Source organism: Ciona intestinalis, chromosome 3 (genome assembly GCF_000224145.3).
Source record: "Ciona intestinalis chromosome 3, KH, whole genome shotgun sequence".
NCBI lineage: Eukaryota > Metazoa > Chordata > Ascidiacea > Phlebobranchia > Cionidae > Ciona > Ciona intestinalis.
In genome coordinates this window covers 672,180-691,912 of record NC_020168.2, presented here as the reverse complement: position 1 = coordinate 691,912, position 19,733 = coordinate 672,180, and the positions used below count along the sequence as shown (strand labels likewise).

Below are 19,733 nucleotides of genomic sequence, written 5' to 3'. Positions count from 1 at the left end.
TCCTGTTTCTAGTTCTGTTCAATAACAAATGGCTATTTTGTGGCAAGCAAAACTATTTTCAAGCAGGTGAAACAGTAGTAAATACTTAAATATGAAATAACAATAATCTGTGTTTATTCATATTTTAAAATCGCGATGATACAAAGTAATGACAAAATGAAAGTTAGTGAATGCATGTTTTTCTTGGCGCTGCTTGTCGTTGCTTCTTGGTATACCATTGCAACAAAATCGTGTTGGTGTTTTTTATTTGGAATGACTGTCGTTTCAATGCTTCCTGGTAGTTCTGTTGCCGAAATACCGCACAAGAAAGTTGAATCGCCTGTAAGACGAATCATAATAACGAGTGTAAAAAACGGAAAATAGTCCATTTTCATGTTTTTAGATTCCGTTATGGGTATAGCGCATATACCATCCTGTATACTAATCGTGTTTTTAACAGTTTGTACAGCATTAGATTCTTGAGGAACAGTTATATGATTCTGTAAAGATGTTTTGTTTACTACCAAATGTGGCTTTAAAAGAGATTGAAAACATAAACCATTACACTCAGCCGACTAAACACACTACTAATACTCACGTAAGTCATCAAATGCGCATTTACTGCGACACCGCAAGAGCTCGTCTTGGTAAGATGTTGTTCGTTTATCGGCGGAATCGGGAATTGTTCCGTCGTTGGGCCGTCGACCGGTAAAAAGCAGCAAATTGCCGTCAATCCTTCGCATCATAATGTGGTCGTATTCTCTTCTTGGCAGGCTGAGATCTATCAGGGGAATACCCTCCGTTTCGGGGACGTCATACTCCACGTGAGTTTCGAGTTTCAAACTTCCACGCTTAGCGTCGTTTAGTAAAGATGTTAGATTCACGCTGTGTGACGTAATGAACATTCGTCGAGCATCAAACACGTAGTCAACATCACCGTTGGTTGGATTAATTGCAGTTCTATCATATCTGCACAAATTATGATATAAAAATACAAAACACGTATATCTGTGCGCAATACAATCACGAAAACGCTGTAAATATAAATAAGACGGATGTAATTAAAGCGCGATATATATTTATTTTTGGACGATGCTGCAGAATATTTTTACGCTGCAGACAGTCACGATTTAAATTCGTGATGAGACTTAAGTGTTTACTTTATTCTCAGTGTTGTAACAACGATAAACAAGCGGTAATTATATGCTTAGAATTCTTATTATAATTATAGTAGGTTTATAATTAATGGTAGAAAATATTTAATAAGGTTGTTTAATTTAATTTATCTGTCAGGAAGGTTTTCGTTACCTCTATTGTTTCCCTACGGCCTACGCAGTCTATATATAGAAAGGTGTTGTTAGATTTTAGCAGAAACTATTAGAAAGTGTATTTGTTTTTGTACATATAGTAGGGTGGGGAAGATGGGACACCTTTAGCACATAATATACAAATATTCTGATTGTGATTTAAACAATTAACAACCGTCAATCAGAGTCATGTGAGGATACGGTTTTATAATTTTTTGAATGTTCTTTGTTTAACACTAAATAGCCAAAAAAATGGAATAAAAATGTGTCCCATCTTACCCCATTCGACAATATGATATAGGTAATACTGGTCTTGTTTTTATTTTATTTTTTATTTGGGAGCAAACACTGAATATTTTCAGAATTATAACCGTAACCCCGCTACTATGAAGTAGCATTGTTAATTTTAAAAATACGATTAAGAAATATCAGACTCAAGTGATTGCGGTATCCCATCTTACCCATAGTACAATATGTTTATTATAAACTGTTTAAATGATTTTTACAGATAATAGGAATTAGTTGTAAATTAAAAGCAATGTCTAGTTTACAATACTACATGCAAGGAAACATAAACACAACAGTTCAAATACAAGGAGAACGGTTGGCGTCCGTTATATTTTCATCTGTAGCGACTGCTATGGTAACGTATGTGTTGTTTGCTACGATATATTTTACTGCAACGAGGAAAACTCACCCGCAAGGTAAAGAAATATTATATCTTTATTTGGTTTCTTTCTAAATTATTTATACTGTGTTGTTGGTTCGCCTTTATTTTGATTATTTACTTGTAAACAAAAATATTTACATAATTATATGTACCCGTTTACTCCAGACTTTAAAAGAACGTTATTAATTTTTTAAGAATGATTAGAAAATATGGGACATTATGTGCAAATATGTCCATCCCAATTCACAATACCATATATGCCAAATATAGCCTTATACTATTACCAGGTAAAATTGGACGAGCTTTGGATATAATCAGTTTATTTGCCAACACAGCGATTCTCATCAACGTAGCCATGGACCTATCACTAATTACGTCACATGTGGAGCCATTTTGTACCAGATACAGCATGGTAAAGATTCTTACATACGGGCTTTCGATACTCGCTGTGTATTCCGCCCTTTGGATGAAGGTTTACCGTTGCTTCTACCTAAACGCAGTCATAATTAACGTGTTGGGAGAAACGATACGGACGTTTGTCGCTGTCACCTATATATTCCTACTCATTATGGGGCTTATCAGCACGTTTTTATTTCTATTTTTTTCTAAATACGTAACCAAAGCTTTCGGCTGCGTATCGTTGGAAACAGAAGCAGTTTTACGTCTTAAATGGGCCGTATTAATCTCGGTTTCTGCCGTTGGCGAAGTTGCCCTTTTGTTTTACTTCATATATCCAGTGTATGTTCATAAAAAACGCATGAAGAAAAGCGGAATCAGCACCGTTATTGCAGGGGCCATTATTAAGCGTTCTATCATCGCCATATCCGTTTGTACTATTACGAATATTATGGGTTTTGCCGTAAAGTTCGCCTACATTTCCCAAACCGCGTATGTGTTTTTCCTATACCAATGCATGACGCTTGTTATACACTTGTTTGTGTTAGTTTTATCCCATCAAGACTGGAAAACAAGATTGTTTCCTTGGATTAAGAACCAACAGCCGATTTCATTGCGTTCTGTAACCTAGATATTTGTATACTGTTGTTGCTGCCAGAAATATTTCAATTGTTTTCTAATTCAGTTCTTCTCTGATTGATTTGCAAACCTACGCAGAACAGGTCTGTATAAAAGACGTCGCCACGTCCGTACGCAAATAATTACCATATAAGAGATTTTTTAGAAAATGTATCGAAAATATAGTCTGCCGTACTGATGCGTAACACGATCGCTGTATACAGTTGTTATTTGTAGTTTGTGTATCTAGACATGTATAGCAGGGTGGAAGGCTAAGATGGGACATCTTTAGTACACAATATGCAAATACCATGACTGTGTTTTAAACATCCAACAACGCTTTTTCAGAGTTACGAGCAGTAATGTAATTTCATAAATATTTTCTTAATTTAGAACCAATTGGGGCGAAAAACTAGATTGAAAACATGTCCCATCTTACTCTACCCCACTATATCTAGTCATGTATATTCAATTTTACTGAAGCCGTACACTGTTGTTGTAATAAAACATTTCCACTTCAATTATTTATAACATTTTCTTACATTACCTACCTCCCATGTGCACGTAATGTGTAGTAAGGTTCCCTGCATTGGTCATCTACATAGTAACGATAAACTCCAGACCAAACATTGCCGTTCCTTGGAAAAAACAAATGTCTTGTAAGGAAACTTGAATGGGGACGAAGCTCACAACGAACACTTAGCTGTAAAATAAATGGTTAATTTGTTTTGCACTAATAAACAGTAAATGGTACTTATTCTTGGGGGTAAATGCTGTGACTTATATACAAGTTGCTTAGATCGGATCATGGTTTGCATGTAAAGGTGTGCTCTATTATTTAGTTCTGAAAAACAGTTTCTTCGGCATGAACGTTAAAATTTTATTTAAAGAAGATCTGTTTTTGGTAAGTTTATTTATACCTGGTAAGAATAGCAGCATGATTACCAATATAACAACTAATTATATTGGTATACATGGTGGTAGCTTGAAAATTAGAGAAATAAAACCCACCCAGTTCCCATGCAAAATAAATTGTTGGGAATTCGGGGAAATAAGCGTTCGATGTAAGTTAGGTGGAAAGAATCTTCCAATTTGCATTTCAATGTTCGACGACATGATCTAGAAAATATTGCAATGGTAATATACATACAAGATTAATGAATTAGACTTATTTTGTCTTTGCGTGAATGTATAAATGAATGATATAGTAGGGTGGAGGAAGATGGGCACCTTTAGCACATAATATCGAAATATCCCGATCGTGTTTTAAGCAATTAACAACGGTCTGTAGGAGTCGTAGAGACACGGTTTCTTAATTCTTTGAATGGTCTTTGTTTACAACCAAATAATACGAAAAAATGAAATAAAAAGGTGTCTCACTTTTTCGCACCCTACTATACTTGTTTTAGTTACGCGAAGTTAACTATTTATTCACTCAGTGAACCAAACGTCGCTTGATGGCAGCAGAGATACTCACACCCAGTCGTTCCAGTGGAGCTTGAAAAGTATTTGATCGATAATATCTTCGATTGTCAATCTTCGTTTTAACGTCACCAGCAAATAGTTGAGTTACTGTTTTAAATGGACTGTAAGGATACAAAGTGTTTTTAGAAAAGTTATACGGCGTCTGTCTCTCTTAGCAAGACACTTAACAGCAATTGCTTCAACCCAGTGGTCTTATATAAGGAGTTGGTAAAATTGTCGGCCATACATTAAAACAAATTAAAAACACGAAAATATTAACTAATGAAGTTTCATATGCGGTAACTTGTAAGATGGCATCATGTGCATAAAACATGATATTCGTGTGTTATAACATTGTTGTTGCCCGGCACGTTTAAAACATGTTAAATTCATTCAATTATTTACATAAAGAGTAGTTTAGTGTTTCGCTCAAAGTAAGATACAGGTTCAATATGCCATCTATTTAAAAGCCATTTCTATGATCTTTACACTAAGGTATAATGTAAGTCCAACCGCTATCCTAATGTCGCGCAGATACGCGGGAAAGATATCACTCGGCGTGAATGTATACCACAGATCGCAAAAGCCCGAATAGACTGCTAACGAGCGTTTGAGTAGAATCGTCGATGAGAAGCAGTTTAATAGGGCCGTGAAATTTCAACCAAAACCGATGAAAATCAGTTTAACGAGCTATGGCAACGACGACTGGCCGAGCGTTGGCTTTCGAGTCTTAAAAGTCGGGAGATGAAATGAGATAATGTCGGATGGGGTGGCCTGGGGGTGAACGGGAACATGACGATCGTATCTTCATCTCAGTCATCTCAGATGGAAGGTTGAGATAGTTTGAACAAAGTTGCGTCCAATGCGGACCTTTCATAACACTCATATATTCATAACAGATGGCTTGGATTATTTATCGGTTGTAATGATGAAGTTTATAACTCGCTCAACGATCAAACAACTTAACCGACAACCTGTCGACTCGCTCATATATCTCATGGCGATAGTGTCAATAACAATCTACTTATTCAATACACTTCACAATGGTATTCTGTGTCTTTACGCACACTTTTCTTTTAATTATATTTTAATTTGTTTTAATTAAATACAACTTGGTTGGTTAATTTATACTGTATTGTGGGTTTAGCAGCCACGCTTTTATTTGACATCTGTACTCAAATAGTTTTCCCAAATCGTGTTTTCAACATACGTATCCTCGCGTGGCTATAGGCAATGACAGTGGTTATAACACAGGTGTTATGTTTTGTTTTATACACCTCGTGTCCGCTTATGAGTCACCATGTATATATGTTACATTTTGGGTGATTTTTTTGATTTTTTACTTTTTTAACGTATTTGGCTGAGCAACTTTCGTAATAGTGTCTTGTCCAAGGACAAGGACATGCCATTTAAATGTAATTTTTAATGAAGGTTAATTGTTTTTGTTGGATTTATTATTTTCTTACATATGGTCACACTATGTGTAACTTACGGTCGATAATCTTTCACTCTAACGACTTTCATTACTTCCAGCTCTCCGAGGTAAAAGTCAAGTTCGTCTGTGCAGTCACAATTGGTTTGTGACGAATACACTAACAGTCTATGATGTTTCTTCATATGTTCACCATGTAACTTGGAACATTTGCTGCAAGCTCGAGATGGATTGTTAAACAGACGGTGCAAGGTCTGTGAAAATGGGACTGAGTAAATACAACAGGTTGGGATAAGATGGCCCATCTTATCATTCTTTTTTATCGCCCTATTTGGTAGTAAACAAGGAATATTACGAATTTGACCGTATAGCAAGAGCGTTTTTAATTTTTCAAAACACAATTAGGAAATATAGGATATTGTGTGCTAATGGTATTCATAGTAGGGTGGGGGGAGATGGGACACCGTTTCGTTCTATTTTCTCGTCCTATTGGATAGTAAACAAAGAACATTCAAAGAATCATTAAACCGTATTCTCACGGCTTTCATCGACCGTTGCTATACTTACAATATACTTAAGCTGACGGCAGGGATTATCATCGAAAGGGTTTAAGTAACAGTAATATGCGCAGATGTGGGGAAAGGTGGTTTAGTTTCATACCTGCGTGAAAACACCGTCTTCAACATTTAAATGTATTTTCCTTATTACGAATCTTCTTTCTGTAGCTCCCAATATTAACAAACTGTCCACCAAACCCTCGTTTAGAAATCGACCGCTGGTTGTCATGGTAACAGTGGGCTTAGTGCAGTCGGGATCCGAGTAGAAATGATGACGTAATAGAAAATGGCGGTCGCTCCGAAACTCATAAAAACGAATGAGAAACTTCGGCCCTGCCTGTACCTCGCATCTATAGGAATAATAATAGAAGTCCGTCGATATTTATAGAATCATAATTAAGGAAATTCGTATCATGTGTTGTAAGTTGGGGTAAGATGGTTCATGTTTTCAATACCTTTATCGTCGCATTTAGTATAGTTAATAAAGAATATTTACAGGTATATCTAACCGTACAAACGCAACTATATGAAAGATTGTTAAACTTTCAAAACACGATTAGGAAATATGAGATATTATTTGCAAACGGTGTCCATCTTGCCCAGACTCAATGTTCGTGTGTATTACCCTGAGAACTTAACAGTTATATTGCGGGGAAATTCACTGTATCGGTATTTTAGTTTTAAGTATTTAAACGAGAGCCAGCATTTCCGGAAAATCCGTTATTAAACTGACAATAAACGATTTAAAATTTCCGCAATATTTTTTTTATGTTGGCTACAACTCCCATGAACCTGAACGAACGGGAAGTAAACTTGTAAGAATTGAAAGGTTAATAAGCATGTTTACAATGCTGGTACCTCGTGGAGACCCATGCACCGGTAACATTGTTTGCGTCACAATTGTACTGCGCATGCGCGTTGGCATACAAAAGAGAACAATCTTTCACGGGCCAGATGTTAACACGTTGGTATTGGGCATCAGCTGAAAATAACTTGGTTATTTGAACCGATTAAAGGCTTGAATAAAATGTAAATTGCTTGATATTGTTCCTATATTAGTTCCTTGTGCCAACATGTTTTTTGTTGTTTTAAAACAATGTTTATTATATGATTTATTATATATTGGGGACATGGGTAATAAACAAAGAACATTCAAAGATTAATAAAACCGTATTCTAACGACTTCTGTAGACCGTTGTTAATTGTTCAAAACACGATTGGGATATTTGGATAATATATGCTAAAGCTGTTCCGTCTTTCCCCACCCTATACGTAGTTTGAAACATACAATTGCCTTTACGCTGCCCAAGCGCTTTGCTCGCGACCCCTTTATTCTCCTATAAAGTGTCTGCGACCTTGCATAATTATAATATATATGCAGTACTTTGTGCAATATAGTATATACATTTGACAACCCCTGAAGTTTTTCACGCGATAACCGCCAGTTTGGAAAGTCCTCCCGAAGGAAAAATCAACATTACAAAATTACTCTTTTAAAAACGTTTAAAAATGCGAAACGAATTCTAATTTTGCGGTTCAAGCGACCGACGCGACTCGTATACATTTCTACTGATATAGGCCTGTAAGTGAGAACTAAAACCGGCGAAATATGCAGACAGTATAAACAAAATGTACCTGTAATGACGATGGAAGCTAATATACAATATAGCGTGTGATACGGAACCCATATTTCAGCCATTTTGTGGATCCTACTGGAAATCTTGTCCAGATCGCAAGCGATAAATAATAGACATGCGTCCTGAAATAAACAAATATACAACACTAAAACTTTATATCTTATACCACATGCAACATTTACTAGTTTTAAGCTGGTATTTGTGGACGCTTACTGAAACTCAATTCATCTAAAACGGCGCTAAGAAATAACTTATCTTATTACATTACTGGAGTTGGGAATATTAGTTGTCTAAATTTACGTTGAGAGCGCCTGCTAGCGGTTGGTCTAATCTTAAAAAATGAACCGATAAATTTTACCTATCTTGGCGCTGCGGGGAAACGACAGTCGTTATAACACGGGTGATGTTTTGTTTCGTACCGCCTGTCCCCACAAGTTACGCCGTATGTAACTTCGTGGGGTGGGGGCGCCTTTTTCGGGAAATATGCTCGTTTTTTTAAGCATGGCCGACAAATTGTATATAACATACATATGATATCTTGGATCTGTGTGAGCAAGCGGAAATCAGCACCAACCTTATAGAACATGTGTATTGCCAAGACATACAGTGTGGAGTAAAATGGATACCAGTAGCATATTATATAGTATAGGGTGAGGGAGGTCCGGGCAGCTTTGACACGTAATATTTAAATATCCTAATCGTGTTTTAAACAATTAACAACTGTCTATGGAACGCATGAGGATATAGTTTTATAATTCTTTGAATGTTCTTTGTTTACGAGCAAATGGGACGAGAAAATAGAATGAAAAGGTGTCCCAACTTTCCCCACCCTACTGTGTATAACATATATGTACTAATTTTGTTTTTAACGATCAATACCGCGATTTAATGTCGTCAGGATACAGGTATATAATTCTGTCAAAAGTCTTTGTTTACTGTCAATTGGGTCGATTATGGAGAATGGAAACATAGACAGTCTTATCCCAACCTACTAAATACGTGTTGCGTAAACAAAACATGAATAATGTTGTCATGTTGGCGTATTCGACATTTAAACAACCAACCGAGGGATTTTGTATTTACCCTGAGTGTTATCCAACCAAACAAAGCGAGGCCGATGACCTGTACATATATTAGTCAGCGCAAACAATCATTTTTGTCAAAGCCTTTTCTCCTAGGTACCCCACGCTGCAAAAACACATGACTTGCAAAAGGACAAAATATTTTGTTTTTTAACAGGTGTCTTAAATCATGTATAGATGACTTGTATGTGACCTTGTTTTTTGTTCCCGTCACAACAAGTTGTTACAGCGCGTTGCAAAAAAACAAATTAGGCTCCCACAAAGTAACATACGTGGTAACTCGTAAGCGAGCACTAGGTCTATGAAAAAGAACGCCCGTGTTATAACGACTGTCGTTGCGCCGTCACACATTAATAAATAAGTAACACGAATTTTTTTATAACGGATTATTTCCAAAAATAGTAAACCGAAGTCTTGCCTGAGTGTAAAAGATATTTATATAAATGTTAATGTTGAAGTACTCACATAAAATTATCCTCGTTAATGTGTTCTTTATGGAATGACATAAAATCTGAAGTTTATCGAAATTGACGCCATTATTGTCCAGTTTACTCGGTATGAAAGAAGTTTCGTTTGCTGCATTAAACAGCAGTCACCATTGCGTGCGAAACCCACCAAAGCGATAAAAGCTGGATTAGTTGGAAAATGTAGGTCAGGACGCATTTGTCGCTTTTAGCAAAACAGGTCACATACGTCATCAACTCGATTTTAAGCTGACGATCGTCACTAATGATGCGGAACTGAGAAGGAAATCCATGAAGCACTCACAGAAGGTCGTTGACTTTGCTGCCTTGTTAGAATAAAGTTCATTTGTGACCGAGTTGCAGAACGACCTGGTGGGACTTGCACGATTCGATAAACTTTGTTATTAAAAAAAAAAAATTGCAAAAATTACAAACGTTTTGTTTATATTGCAAAATTTATTTAATTTGCCCCGATTACGAATTAACCCAGATTTTTGGGGAAGATGGGACACACCTAGCATAGTATATTTAAATATCCTGATCATGTTTTAAACAATTAACAACGGTCGATGGAAGTCGAAAGGATATGTTTTATAATTCTTTGAATGTTCTTTGTTTTCTACCAAGTAAGATCAAAAAATAGAATGAAAAATTGTCCCATCTTCCCCCACTCCACTATAAAAAAGCCGATACATAAGTTAAGTTTTGAGTACCCTCTATACATATGGTCACTTACCTCGTTTTTCTAAATAAACAACTCAAGCGTTTAAATCCAGTCCTTGAGACCGATATCTGCGTTTTAGGGAAATATAAAACGAGATATTTTGGGAAAACATTAAAAGAAACTAAGATTTTCTCTTCCATCAAGACAAGCGAGTTGACGTGGTCTCATGTTTGGCTGCTGACCGTAACCAGATACTTCAGGGCAGCGCCTCTTTCACTTTATATGGATTTTGGTTCTTTTATTCTACTCGTGCACCGCTCTGGGCCAAATCAGAAACGAGCATTTTACATTAAATAATTTTAGTCGCAGTAAAGGCAGCTTGAAACCAATAAAAAAACAAGTCAATGGCATTTTGTATTCCATTTTGCCGTGATAGTTCTGCTCGCAAAATCTGCTGACGCGGATTTTTCTGGGTGTACAAATACTGTGCACTGCGGCGCCGGACACTTGGTTTGTTTTCTTCGGCGCAGAAAAAATAAGTTGTTATTGCTTCTTTTCTCCAGTTGTGCCGGGCATTCGGGTATATAACAAGGAGGGTGGGAGCCATGATGCAGCTGCACAGTGTAGGCTACACGTCGGCTGTGTCTTATATTTATAATAGAGAAGTATAAGGATGTTTGTTCGGTTACGCATGTATATAATGTTTAGTATTCATTTTCTAGTTACAGGTTGTAAAAATTAAATAAAAAATGAAGGTTGCCTTTGGCTTAATATTGTTGCTGGTAAGCTTGATGGTTGTCGCTGATGCGCATGGGAAAGGAAAGAACAAGAACAAGAAACTTGGGGGGTGTGGTGCTGAATGTCAAACTGAATGTGGCGCCATAATTACTTGCAAGAAACAATGCAAAGTAACATGCGCTGGTGGTAAGTTATGTTAAAGTTTACGCTATGTTATGTCGTAAGCTTTTCTGTAGTGGCAAATAACATGCACTTAATTTACAATAATTATACTTTATTACTTTTTGCAGCGGCAGCGAAAAGGCCATGCATACGCAATTGCAAGTTGAACACCTGTATGCAGAACACAGAATGCGAGACATGCAAGACGGCCTGTTTTGGTCGCATGGTTCAATGCCGTACCGCCAACTGTGCTGAAGAGTGTCCGCTGACCCTTCGAAAACCAAAGAAGAACAAGCGATGCAAAACTTGTTTAGTTGCCAATTGTCGCAGCAGCGAAACAGAATAAATAATTTGTAACCTCGTTATCGTTTAATATTCGTAACCTAATTCCGTCAAGAAATGTAATACCTTTTTACCGCAAGAAAAATGGTGCATTGAATTCCTGTTGTACGAATAATCTGTTTGCGTTATTATCTTATCATGGTTGTTTTAAATAAAGTAGTGATAATGGTGGAATCTCATCCAGGTATATTTAGTTGGTATAACTTAAAAAAATAAGGAAATGAAAAGCACGCTTCTGTTAGCGTTGTTTGTGTGCGTTTGCTTTGTCGCGATTGAGGCTGGACGGGGGGCCACTCTCGACAGGCGCGCATGGGGGACCATGTTGGACGTTACATGCAGCACTCGAGGTTAAGGAAACGTCATCATATGCGTTTTATGAAACCAGCACATCAAGAATATGGTCGCTTCACTGCTAGAATGAGACGAGTAACTGGTCACCGACGACGGAAGCCATGGTCACGACCAATAATCATGAGCGGCTGCAGAAGTCAATGCAACGAAACGTGCGCTCCTGCTCACCAATGCAAATTGGCCTGCAATGAAAGCTGTATTGCCGGTATGTCGTAAGATTAGGCTTATGTTTTATTTATGTAAACATCAACGTTATAACGACTGTCGTCGCCACGGGGCTAAATAAAGTGCATTTATTTATTCATTTTTATATTTTAAAGGCATTAAAATTAAAAGGTCTTGTTTTGCAGCACGGGATCCTCAGCTATGTAAACGCAACTGCTTCGTTAATGGATGTGAAGTCAGTGACTGCTTGGGCTGCATGCAATCGTGCTTTAATGAGACCCGAGCCTGTCGGGCCAATCGTTGCTCCTTTGTATGTCCGTTGTCACAGCCGCTGCATAAGTCGTTTCGCTTCTTCTTCTGCAGGGCGTGCCTGAAGCTGAATTGTCAAGCTGAAACGGAAAGGGTGTTCGGGCCACCACCAACTGAAGAAGATACTCAGGAAGAGGGAGGACAAGAGGGACAAGGGGGGGAAGAGGAAGAAGAGGAAGACGACGATGATGATGACGACGATGACGAAGATGATGATGACGAAGATGATGACGAAGATAATGACGACGATGATGACGAAGATGATGACGACGATGATGACGACGAAGATGACGACGACGAAGAGGAGGGAGCAGAGGGAGAAGAAATGAGCACAGAAAATCGATTGTTGGATTTGATATGAACTGCATCATTCACCCCCAGTAACTATATGATCATTCAGTGTATCTGACTTTTATCCATGTATATAATGCTCACTGAACTTGTTTGGATATCAGCGACGTGAATAATTATATGTTTTTACACCTGTATGTTAAAAATATTAAGCTTCCAAGATTTTACAAGTTAAAGTATATATTTTAATTAAAATGATGAATCAGTTGCTTTAATTCTATCAGTTTTAGCTGTGTATATTATTTTAACGCCTATTTCAATCAATCAATTTATGACGACGTGTTATTTTTAATTTGATGATTCTAGTAGGTCATGCTCCTTAGTTTCTAACCATATTAATTCCTTACAGTTGTTACTTGTTAGTTTACCATAGGAATCGCCAGAGAAATGAAAGCTGTCTGTGTTTTATTCGTCCTGCTTGCTGCTGTTGTGTTTGTAACGGAGGCCACTGGGGGTTGCCCTGGAGCTAGGCTTGAGAACATAAAACAGTTCCATCGATTCCAAGCAGCAAGAGATAGGGTTGTTGGTTCATGCCTGGCTGGCTGTAGGACACCATGTGCTGGTCTTAGAGCTTGTTCCAAATCAAGATGCATGTGCAAATGCGCTCGTGAAGGTTGGTGCATATGTATACATAATCGGGTGAGGGAGGACGGGACACCTTTAGCATCTAATACCGAAATACTATTATTTTTAAAACAATTAACAACGATCATGGGAGTCGTGAAGATACGGGCTGATAATTCTTTGATTGTTCTTTGTTTCTTACCGAATGGGACGAGAAAATGGAATGAAACGGTTTCCCATCTCCCCCCACCCTATTTGTCGTGTTGTGTGTATGCGCCTATTTGTTGTCTCTATACCAGTGTGGGCGTATGTTATGTTCTTGCAAAGGGCACTTAATTGTAATTGCTCCAACCCAGTGCATCAATGTAGCTTATTTAGTGTCACCCATACATTAGAAAATACCACTATAATAAATAGTTTAAGCAACCTTCTGGATACACTATATGCTTTACAAATTATGTATTTTCAGTTCCCGGTTCTCTTTTTCGATGCGTTGAAACTTGTGCGAAGTCTCAATGCCTCACCCCAACATGCAAAGATTGTTTACAGCCTTGTATGAAGAGGGTTCGAGATTGTAAAACAAGCAGATGTTCCAGAGAATGCCCGCATGACGCTGACGTTGCCGCGTCGTTTAAAACCCAAGCTTGCCGCCGGTGTCTAATGAACAACTGCCGTGCTGCCTAAATATGCTCATATGCGGTTGATGTATCAGGGTTACAACTATAGCAAACTTTCCAACAACATTTTCACATCATGCATTACTGTGTATATCGTATTACCTATTTAACGCTGCTTCTAAAGTGTACCGTAATATCAACAATACATACACACACACTCCTATATTTGTGTTGGTTACGTAGGCCCGAAACATGAAAATTTCCCAAATGATAGTGAAGCAGTCCAGGGGAAAAAAGTTTTAACGAAAAAACCTTCAAAGAGATATCAGTCATCTATATAGTGGGGCGGGGGAATATGGGACACCTTTAGCACAAAATATATAAATATCCTGGTCGTGTTTTAAACAATTAACAACGGTCTATGAAAGTCGCAGGGAAAAGGTCTTATAATTCTTTGAATGTTCTTTGTTTACCAACAAAATGTACGAGAAAATAGAATGGAAAGGTGTCCCATCTTCCCCCAACCTACTATATAGCGATTAATAAATAGTAGGTTGCAGTATAAGATGGCCCATTGTCCCATTTGGTATTAAATAAAGATAGATATTCACAGAACTATAATAAAAGAGGGTTGTTATTTGTTCAAATCGCGATTAGGAAATATGGAATAATATGACATGATTGCTACCTGATTCCCAATCAGAATAACCTTTTTTTCGTTTAAGGCCAACCACAATTTAAAAAATATTCGAGCCTTTCAATACAGTGGGTTGCAACGGTGATTGTCTATTTTTGTAACGTTTCTTGTCAGTCTCCATTGGTGAAAGATAAGTGACGGCTTCGTGATATATAATTGCAGTTTCCAGCTTGCAAATAATCAACTCGCAAGTCGAATCAGACGATGATTAAAATCGCTACAGACGAGACGACAGTAGACCATCTGCCGGTGATTAGCTTCACTTTGATCCAACCGTGTTTAACTATTTACTTTGGAGCTACCCCTTCTTCACTGCAGGATCAGTACTTTATAAAGAGTTTGTGTGGTGTTACTAATCACAATATTGTGCTTCTTACTAAAGTTGAGTAGCCGTTAACAAGAAGCAATGAAGGCTACTCTAGTAATCTGCATATGTGTGTTACTCACCGTAGTTGGTGGTAGAAAGATTGACAAAGAAAGAAACTCTGGCGTTCGTCGTAGCATGCGTAAGATGGAACCGGGAATGAATAAAGAACTTCTGCGTATCATTAATAGAGAAGTTGACATGAGGCCTCACCGTGGTGGAAAGAGAGGTCCGGGCATGGTGTGTCGCACACAATGCACAAATACCTGTGTTCCAGTAGGGGCTTGCAAAGCTGAATGCCTCGGAAAATGTGGCAGCAGTAAGTTATATAACTAAGCTTTGAGAATTAAGTGCCACGAAAATATAACTAACTGACAAAAATCAAGTCCAGCAAAATAGTATTTTACATTCCGCCTAAACTGGCATCATCGTAATTGTGATTATATAACTTCTTTATTTATTGTTCTGTTTATTGCAGCACGAATTCCAAAGTTGTGTTCAAAGAATTGCATTATGAATGAATGCCCAATCAGCGTCTGCATTCAATGCATCAAAAAATGCTTTAACGAAATACAAGTTTGCCGAGAGAAATCTTGTCCATCCGAATGTCCAAGCAGATTGAAGGGCAAACAAGCCATGAGGTTACCAGCATGTCGCAAATGTATGGTTAAGAATTGCCGGGAAGTCCTGGAAAAAATGTTGGGTCCAAAACCAAGTGAAGGTTCCAAAGAGAAAGAGTCTGCTGCTGCGAAGAAGGAACCAACAGGAATTAAAGCCAATAACGACAAAAAAAATTCTACAGGAATTCGAAATGAGACCGAAAGAGGATCTGACAAACTAGACGGAAAGAATTTAAATGGTAACGAACTTAATAAACAGCCAAACAATGCCAGTAAAGAGGATGGTAATCAAGCCGGACGTGATGATGAAGATGATGACGTAGATGATGACGAAGATGATGACGAAGATGGTGACGTAGATGATGAAGATGATGACGTAGATAATGATGACGAAGGTGGTGACATAGATAATGAAAAAGATGATAGCGAAGATGATGACGAAAATGATGACGAAGATGATGATGACGTAGATGCTAATGGCGAAGATGATGACGTAGATGAAGATGATGATGAAGATGATGAAGACGTAGATAATGATGACGAAGATGATGACGTAGATGATGATGACGAAGATGATGACGAAGATGATGACGAAGATGATGACGAAGATGACGAAAATGATGACGAAGATGATGACGAAAGTGATGACGAAGGTGACGAAAATGATGACGAAGATGATGACGAAAGTGATGACGAAGATGATGACGAAGATGATGAAGAAGATAATGACGTAGATAATGATGACGAAGATGATGACGTAGATGATGATGACGAAGATGATGACGTAGATGATGATGACGAAGATGATGACGTAGATGATGATGACGAAAATGATGACGAAGATGATGACGAAGATGATGACGAAAGTGATGACGAAGATGACGAAGATGATGAAGAAGATGATGACGTAGATGATGACGTAGATGATGATGACGAAGATGGTGACGTAGATGATGATGACGAAAATGATGACGAAGATAATGACAAAGATGACGAAGATGACGAAGATGATGACGACGATGACGTAGATGATGCTGACGAAGATGATGACGAAGATGATGACAAAGATGACGACGAAGATGCTGACGAAGATGAGGACGATGATGACGAAGACGCGTTTTGGTAATGTTAATGATGTTAATTCACATATAAGAAACCTTATATAATGAACTGAGATACAAGAAATAAATCTGCTGAAAAGCAAGCGGGGACCAATATCAGTTCACTTTCCTAATTCTTTGTTGACTTTTATGTAATTTTTGTACTGTAATAAATCATGGTGCTAAACATTGTGTTACTTATCATTTTATATACTAAACAATTGTGTAAAGAGAGACAGGTGTATATTAGGTTAAACCAGCCAGTTTTAATACAATAGGAAAGAAACGATGGTATGTCGCTACTGTTGTTGCAATTCTTTATATTACGATCAGTTTAGTCAACTTGCCGAAGAACTGTCTTTTAAAGCTCTGTTTTCGTATGAATGAATTGAATTTATTACGCCCGACGAGGCGGGACAGCGACAAGCGTTGTTGCACAGGGTTTGATTTCATATACCTTGAACCCAATTGCGAACTTTATAACTTGTTTGTACATAGGTAAACGATGCCGCTGTGGCCGTTTAAAAAGTGTACACTTATAGGACGCGCTGTATATTATATTTAGCGGAGGACTTGCGCCCCCTGGCGGCCAGTTTTTTTTAATTTAGAAAAAAAAACGAGCGGTTTAAAATTAGGTTTAAGTTAAAAATACAGAGCCAGATACCGCAGTTGGAAAAAAACTGAAAGCCAATACATTGTAGTTTTACATTGTTTTTTTTGTTTTTTTGCAGGATCATAAAATTTCGTTTGGAGCTGCGAAAAAATATTTCAATGCACAAATTGTTCCGATGCTTAAAAGTACGATGAAAAACACCGATCTATATCATTAGACATCAAAATCATGAGAATAAATGTAACTTGCTTTATCCTGGCGTGGCCGGAACCCGACAGCCGTTGTAACACGGACGTATAGGCTACACTCAATGTCAGCTTATGAGTAACCATGTATGTTACTTAGTGAGAGTATATTATATACACTATCGTCTTCGCCAGTTTAAGACTACTGCTATTAACTTTCTTCAATATATTTTCCGCAGCAGGTTTTGGGATTCTTTCGTAGATGTGCGTTAACGTTTAATGTACGCTTGTGGAACTTGTTTGCCAGTAACAATGCAATTTAACCAATGTCAAAACAAGCGCCTGCATTTTGCAAAACAAAACCCAGCGGCGTCTGAGCGGTTCGAGCTCGAGCACCGCAGACTAAGATTCTGTGGGTATGTTTTCGACTCAATAACCCCCACCAGCTCAAAACAACAATATTTTCCTCCTTTAATTCTCTTCAACGTTTCTTTCTTTTATTCCACCACCGACGTGAAGAGAGAAAAAACGCAGGAGGTGGTTCGAACATTCTAGCAAACGCGGGTCAAACGAGGCAGCAAGACCAACGTTTTTTTTTTTGTGGAAATATACTCGCCTAAAACAGCATCTTCCTTCACGGCAAAATATGATTCTTTTTAAATAACAGAGATGCAATTTTGAATGAAAAATATATTCAACAATATAAAAAACGTTTGGAATTTTGTCGGTTGGACATTTCGTAGCATTTGATCCTGAATGTTATTTCGTTACGAGAATCGTGCAACTTATAAAGGAGACCAAGGACAGATTAATGAAATATATTACAGTTAGCATGTGAAACAAAGCGAACTCTCCCATATACCGTGTTGAATAAGGCGACAAACAGAAAAGTTCAATTGAGGCCAATTTATGAACGAAAACGTCAAAAACAAGTGCATTGTACCCCGTTGACTGATGTTTTACCAAAAGACAAAAAACGAACCATTTTCGCTTCACTGAAGCTCGACGCTTTGAACGCGTGATCTTTTGACAAATTCCATCATCAGCAGAAACAGCTAGCGGAATTGGAGCACAAGGTTAATCCAACCGTGCAGAGCGATTTACTTAGCTTGCGTTTTGCAAGGAAAAGCTTCATTTGGAGTCAACAGGACTGTAAGTAGTTGCTGTTGTTTGTAGCTAATGCTAATTGTTAAACAGGGGAGCGAATGTATTTAAAATAATAATTATTTTAATTATCTACATGCAGAAGCTATCAACCGATCAAAATGAAAACGTTCTGTGTTGTTACAATTGTACTTGTGCTTGCATCGGTGTGTGTTGATGCCCGTGGAAACCGCCATCATGGAGGATTGATGGGAACTGGGGTGCCAAGGTGCCTGAAAACGTGCAAAGATGATTGCACGGAAATGAAACCTTGCGCTTTAGCTACATGTCCTTCTGTCTGCCACGCAACTCGCGAAGGTAATATCTTTTGAAATATTTTTTTTGCAATATTCCAATATTCCTTTTATATTTAGCGGCCGAAGGCAGTGGCGCTAATCGCTGCATGATCAGGTGCGGGTTGACTCAATGTTTGCCGAGATTCCCAAGCTGTAAAGCGTGCGTCGCCCGTTGCGCTGCACCGGTTACCGCATGCAAGCGAAGCAGTTGTGCATCTGAGTGCCCAGCCGGGATGACCATACCTGAGCACATGCAACTAAGTGGATGCGTTCGTTGCATGAAACGTAATTGCAGAAATATAATGAATGGGAACTAGTGGATACGACTAGATTCTGACGATCACCCCCCAAAAAAATATACCCACTAACCTAAAATACTAACAATTTGTAAGTGATCTGTCGTAGAGTGTGAAATATAACTCGTTAAAGAAAACTAATAAAATTGCATTCTAACATATTTGATATTTCGTATTGGAATTTACCAACAGTTAATGCAACAAACGGTTGTATATAGGTCTAAGGATATTATTTTGTATTAATATCTGGTAAAGTTAAATACAAAGCCAAAATAAACCAACCAGCAGTTAGCCAGGTGGGGCAAAAAAACAAGAGTAGTATATATGGTAGGCATGGTAGGCCAAGTTTAAACATTAATAAAAGTTGAATAAATGTCTCGATCCATTAAATAGGAATTACTGATATGTCACAGCATTGCTAAGTTATAAATAAATAACTCTTATGGAAAAACATTTACATTTATAACCTGATGATGCCTCGCTGTTAGCGGATGAAAAATTAACTTTATTTTACCAAAAGAGATATTTATTTGTATAGTAGGGTGGGGGA

General features: G+C 37.8%; 7 protein-coding genes and 1 long non-coding RNA gene across 16 annotated transcripts in view; 6 read left to right on the top strand and 2 right to left on the bottom strand.

Moving 5' to 3' along the window:
- Window positions 1-92: 92 nt before the first annotated feature.
- LOC100180809 (protein APCDD1-like) lies at window positions 93-10,719 on the bottom strand. Of its 4 annotated transcripts, none has more exons than XM_026833731.1 (11): window positions 10,343-10,719; window positions 9,608-9,984; window positions 8,059-8,182; window positions 7,282-7,405; window positions 6,527-6,773; window positions 5,927-6,120; window positions 4,448-4,556; window positions 3,982-4,089; window positions 3,522-3,673; window positions 578-948; window positions 93-319 (listed from the first exon to the last, which is right to left on the bottom strand). In XM_026833731.1, the coding sequence occupies exons 3-11, from the start codon at window positions 8,120-8,122 to the stop codon at window positions 114-116; spliced, it is 1,575 nt and encodes a 524-aa protein (XP_026689532.1). In that variant the 5' UTR covers window positions 8,123-8,182; window positions 9,608-9,984; window positions 10,343-10,719; the 3' UTR covers window positions 93-113. The 4 variants fall into 4 exon arrangements, with proteins under 4 accessions (XP_026689532.1, XP_026689533.1, XP_002123300.2 ...); XM_026833732.1 differs by having other exon boundaries at window positions 9,608-9,932; XM_002123264.5 differs by having other exon boundaries at window positions 9,608-10,719.
- LOC113474108 lies at window positions 1,546-4,427 on the top strand. 5 transcript variants are annotated; one of them, XM_026833736.1, is made up of 3 exons: window positions 1,553-1,990; window positions 2,244-2,368; window positions 3,038-3,126. In XM_026833736.1, exons 1-3 carry the CDS (start codon window positions 1,825-1,827, stop codon window positions 3,050-3,052), a joined length of 306 nt encoding a protein of 101 aa, XP_026689537.1. In that variant the 5' UTR covers window positions 1,553-1,824; the 3' UTR covers window positions 3,053-3,126. The 5 variants fall into 5 exon arrangements, 4 of the variants coding, with proteins under 4 accessions (XP_026689536.1, XP_026689535.1, XP_026689537.1 ...); XR_003395768.1 differs by lacking the exon at window positions 3,038-3,126 and adding an exon at window positions 3,546-3,634 and having other exon boundaries at window positions 1,796-1,990; XM_026833737.1 differs by lacking the exon at window positions 3,038-3,126 and adding an exon at window positions 4,410-4,427 and having other exon boundaries at window positions 1,796-1,990.
- Window positions 10,720-11,019: 300 nt separating the features above from the next.
- Window positions 11,020-11,516, top strand: vanabin5 (vanadium-binding protein 5). Its single transcript, NM_001128884.1, has 2 exons — window positions 11,020-11,194; window positions 11,299-11,516. Exons 1-2 carry the CDS (start codon window positions 11,020-11,022, stop codon window positions 11,514-11,516), a joined length of 393 nt encoding a protein of 130 aa, NP_001122356.1.
- A 305-nt stretch (window positions 11,517-11,821) lies between these two features.
- vanabin1 (vanadium-binding protein 1) lies at window positions 11,822-12,698 on the top strand. Its single transcript, NM_001128880.1, has 2 exons — window positions 11,822-12,068; window positions 12,214-12,698. The coding sequence occupies exons 1-2, from the start codon at window positions 11,822-11,824 to the stop codon at window positions 12,696-12,698; spliced, it is 732 nt and encodes a 243-aa protein (NP_001122352.1).
- A 377-nt stretch (window positions 12,699-13,075) lies between these two features.
- vanabin3 (vanadium-binding protein 3) lies at window positions 13,076-13,936 on the top strand. The gene is made up of 2 exons (NM_001128882.1): window positions 13,076-13,301; window positions 13,722-13,936. Exons 1-2 carry the CDS (start codon window positions 13,076-13,078, stop codon window positions 13,934-13,936), a joined length of 441 nt encoding a protein of 146 aa, NP_001122354.1.
- The window catches only part of LOC113474109, a 6,148-nt gene continuing 286 nt past the window's right edge, over window positions 13,872-19,733 (bottom strand). The window contains exons 2-3 of the long non-coding RNA XR_003395769.1: window positions 15,191-15,196; window positions 13,872-13,972 (exon numbers count right to left, since the gene is read on the bottom strand). This is a non-coding gene — a long non-coding RNA (uncharacterized LOC113474109). The remainder of the gene's footprint in view (window positions 13,973-15,190; window positions 15,197-19,733) is intronic.
- Window positions 14,973-15,880, top strand: vanabin2 (vanadium-binding protein 2; the record flags this gene model as incomplete). Its single annotated transcript, NM_001128881.1, is given in 2 exon segments — window positions 14,973-15,249; window positions 15,409-15,880. Coding segments are annotated over 2 exon segments (749 nt in total), but the record flags the coding sequence as incomplete, so codon positions are not given.
- vanabin4 (vanadium binding protein 4) lies at window positions 18,447-19,344 on the top strand. Of its 2 annotated transcripts, XM_009859570.3 has the most exons (3): window positions 18,447-18,600; window positions 18,695-18,909; window positions 18,966-19,344. In XM_009859570.3, the coding sequence occupies exons 2-3, from the start codon at window positions 18,714-18,716 to the stop codon at window positions 19,202-19,204; spliced, it is 435 nt and encodes a 144-aa protein (XP_009857872.1). In that variant the 5' UTR covers window positions 18,447-18,600; window positions 18,695-18,713; the 3' UTR covers window positions 19,205-19,344. The 2 variants fall into 2 exon arrangements, with proteins under 2 accessions (XP_009857872.1, NP_001122355.1); NM_001128883.1 differs by lacking the exon at window positions 18,447-18,600 and having other exon boundaries at window positions 18,714-18,909; window positions 18,966-19,204.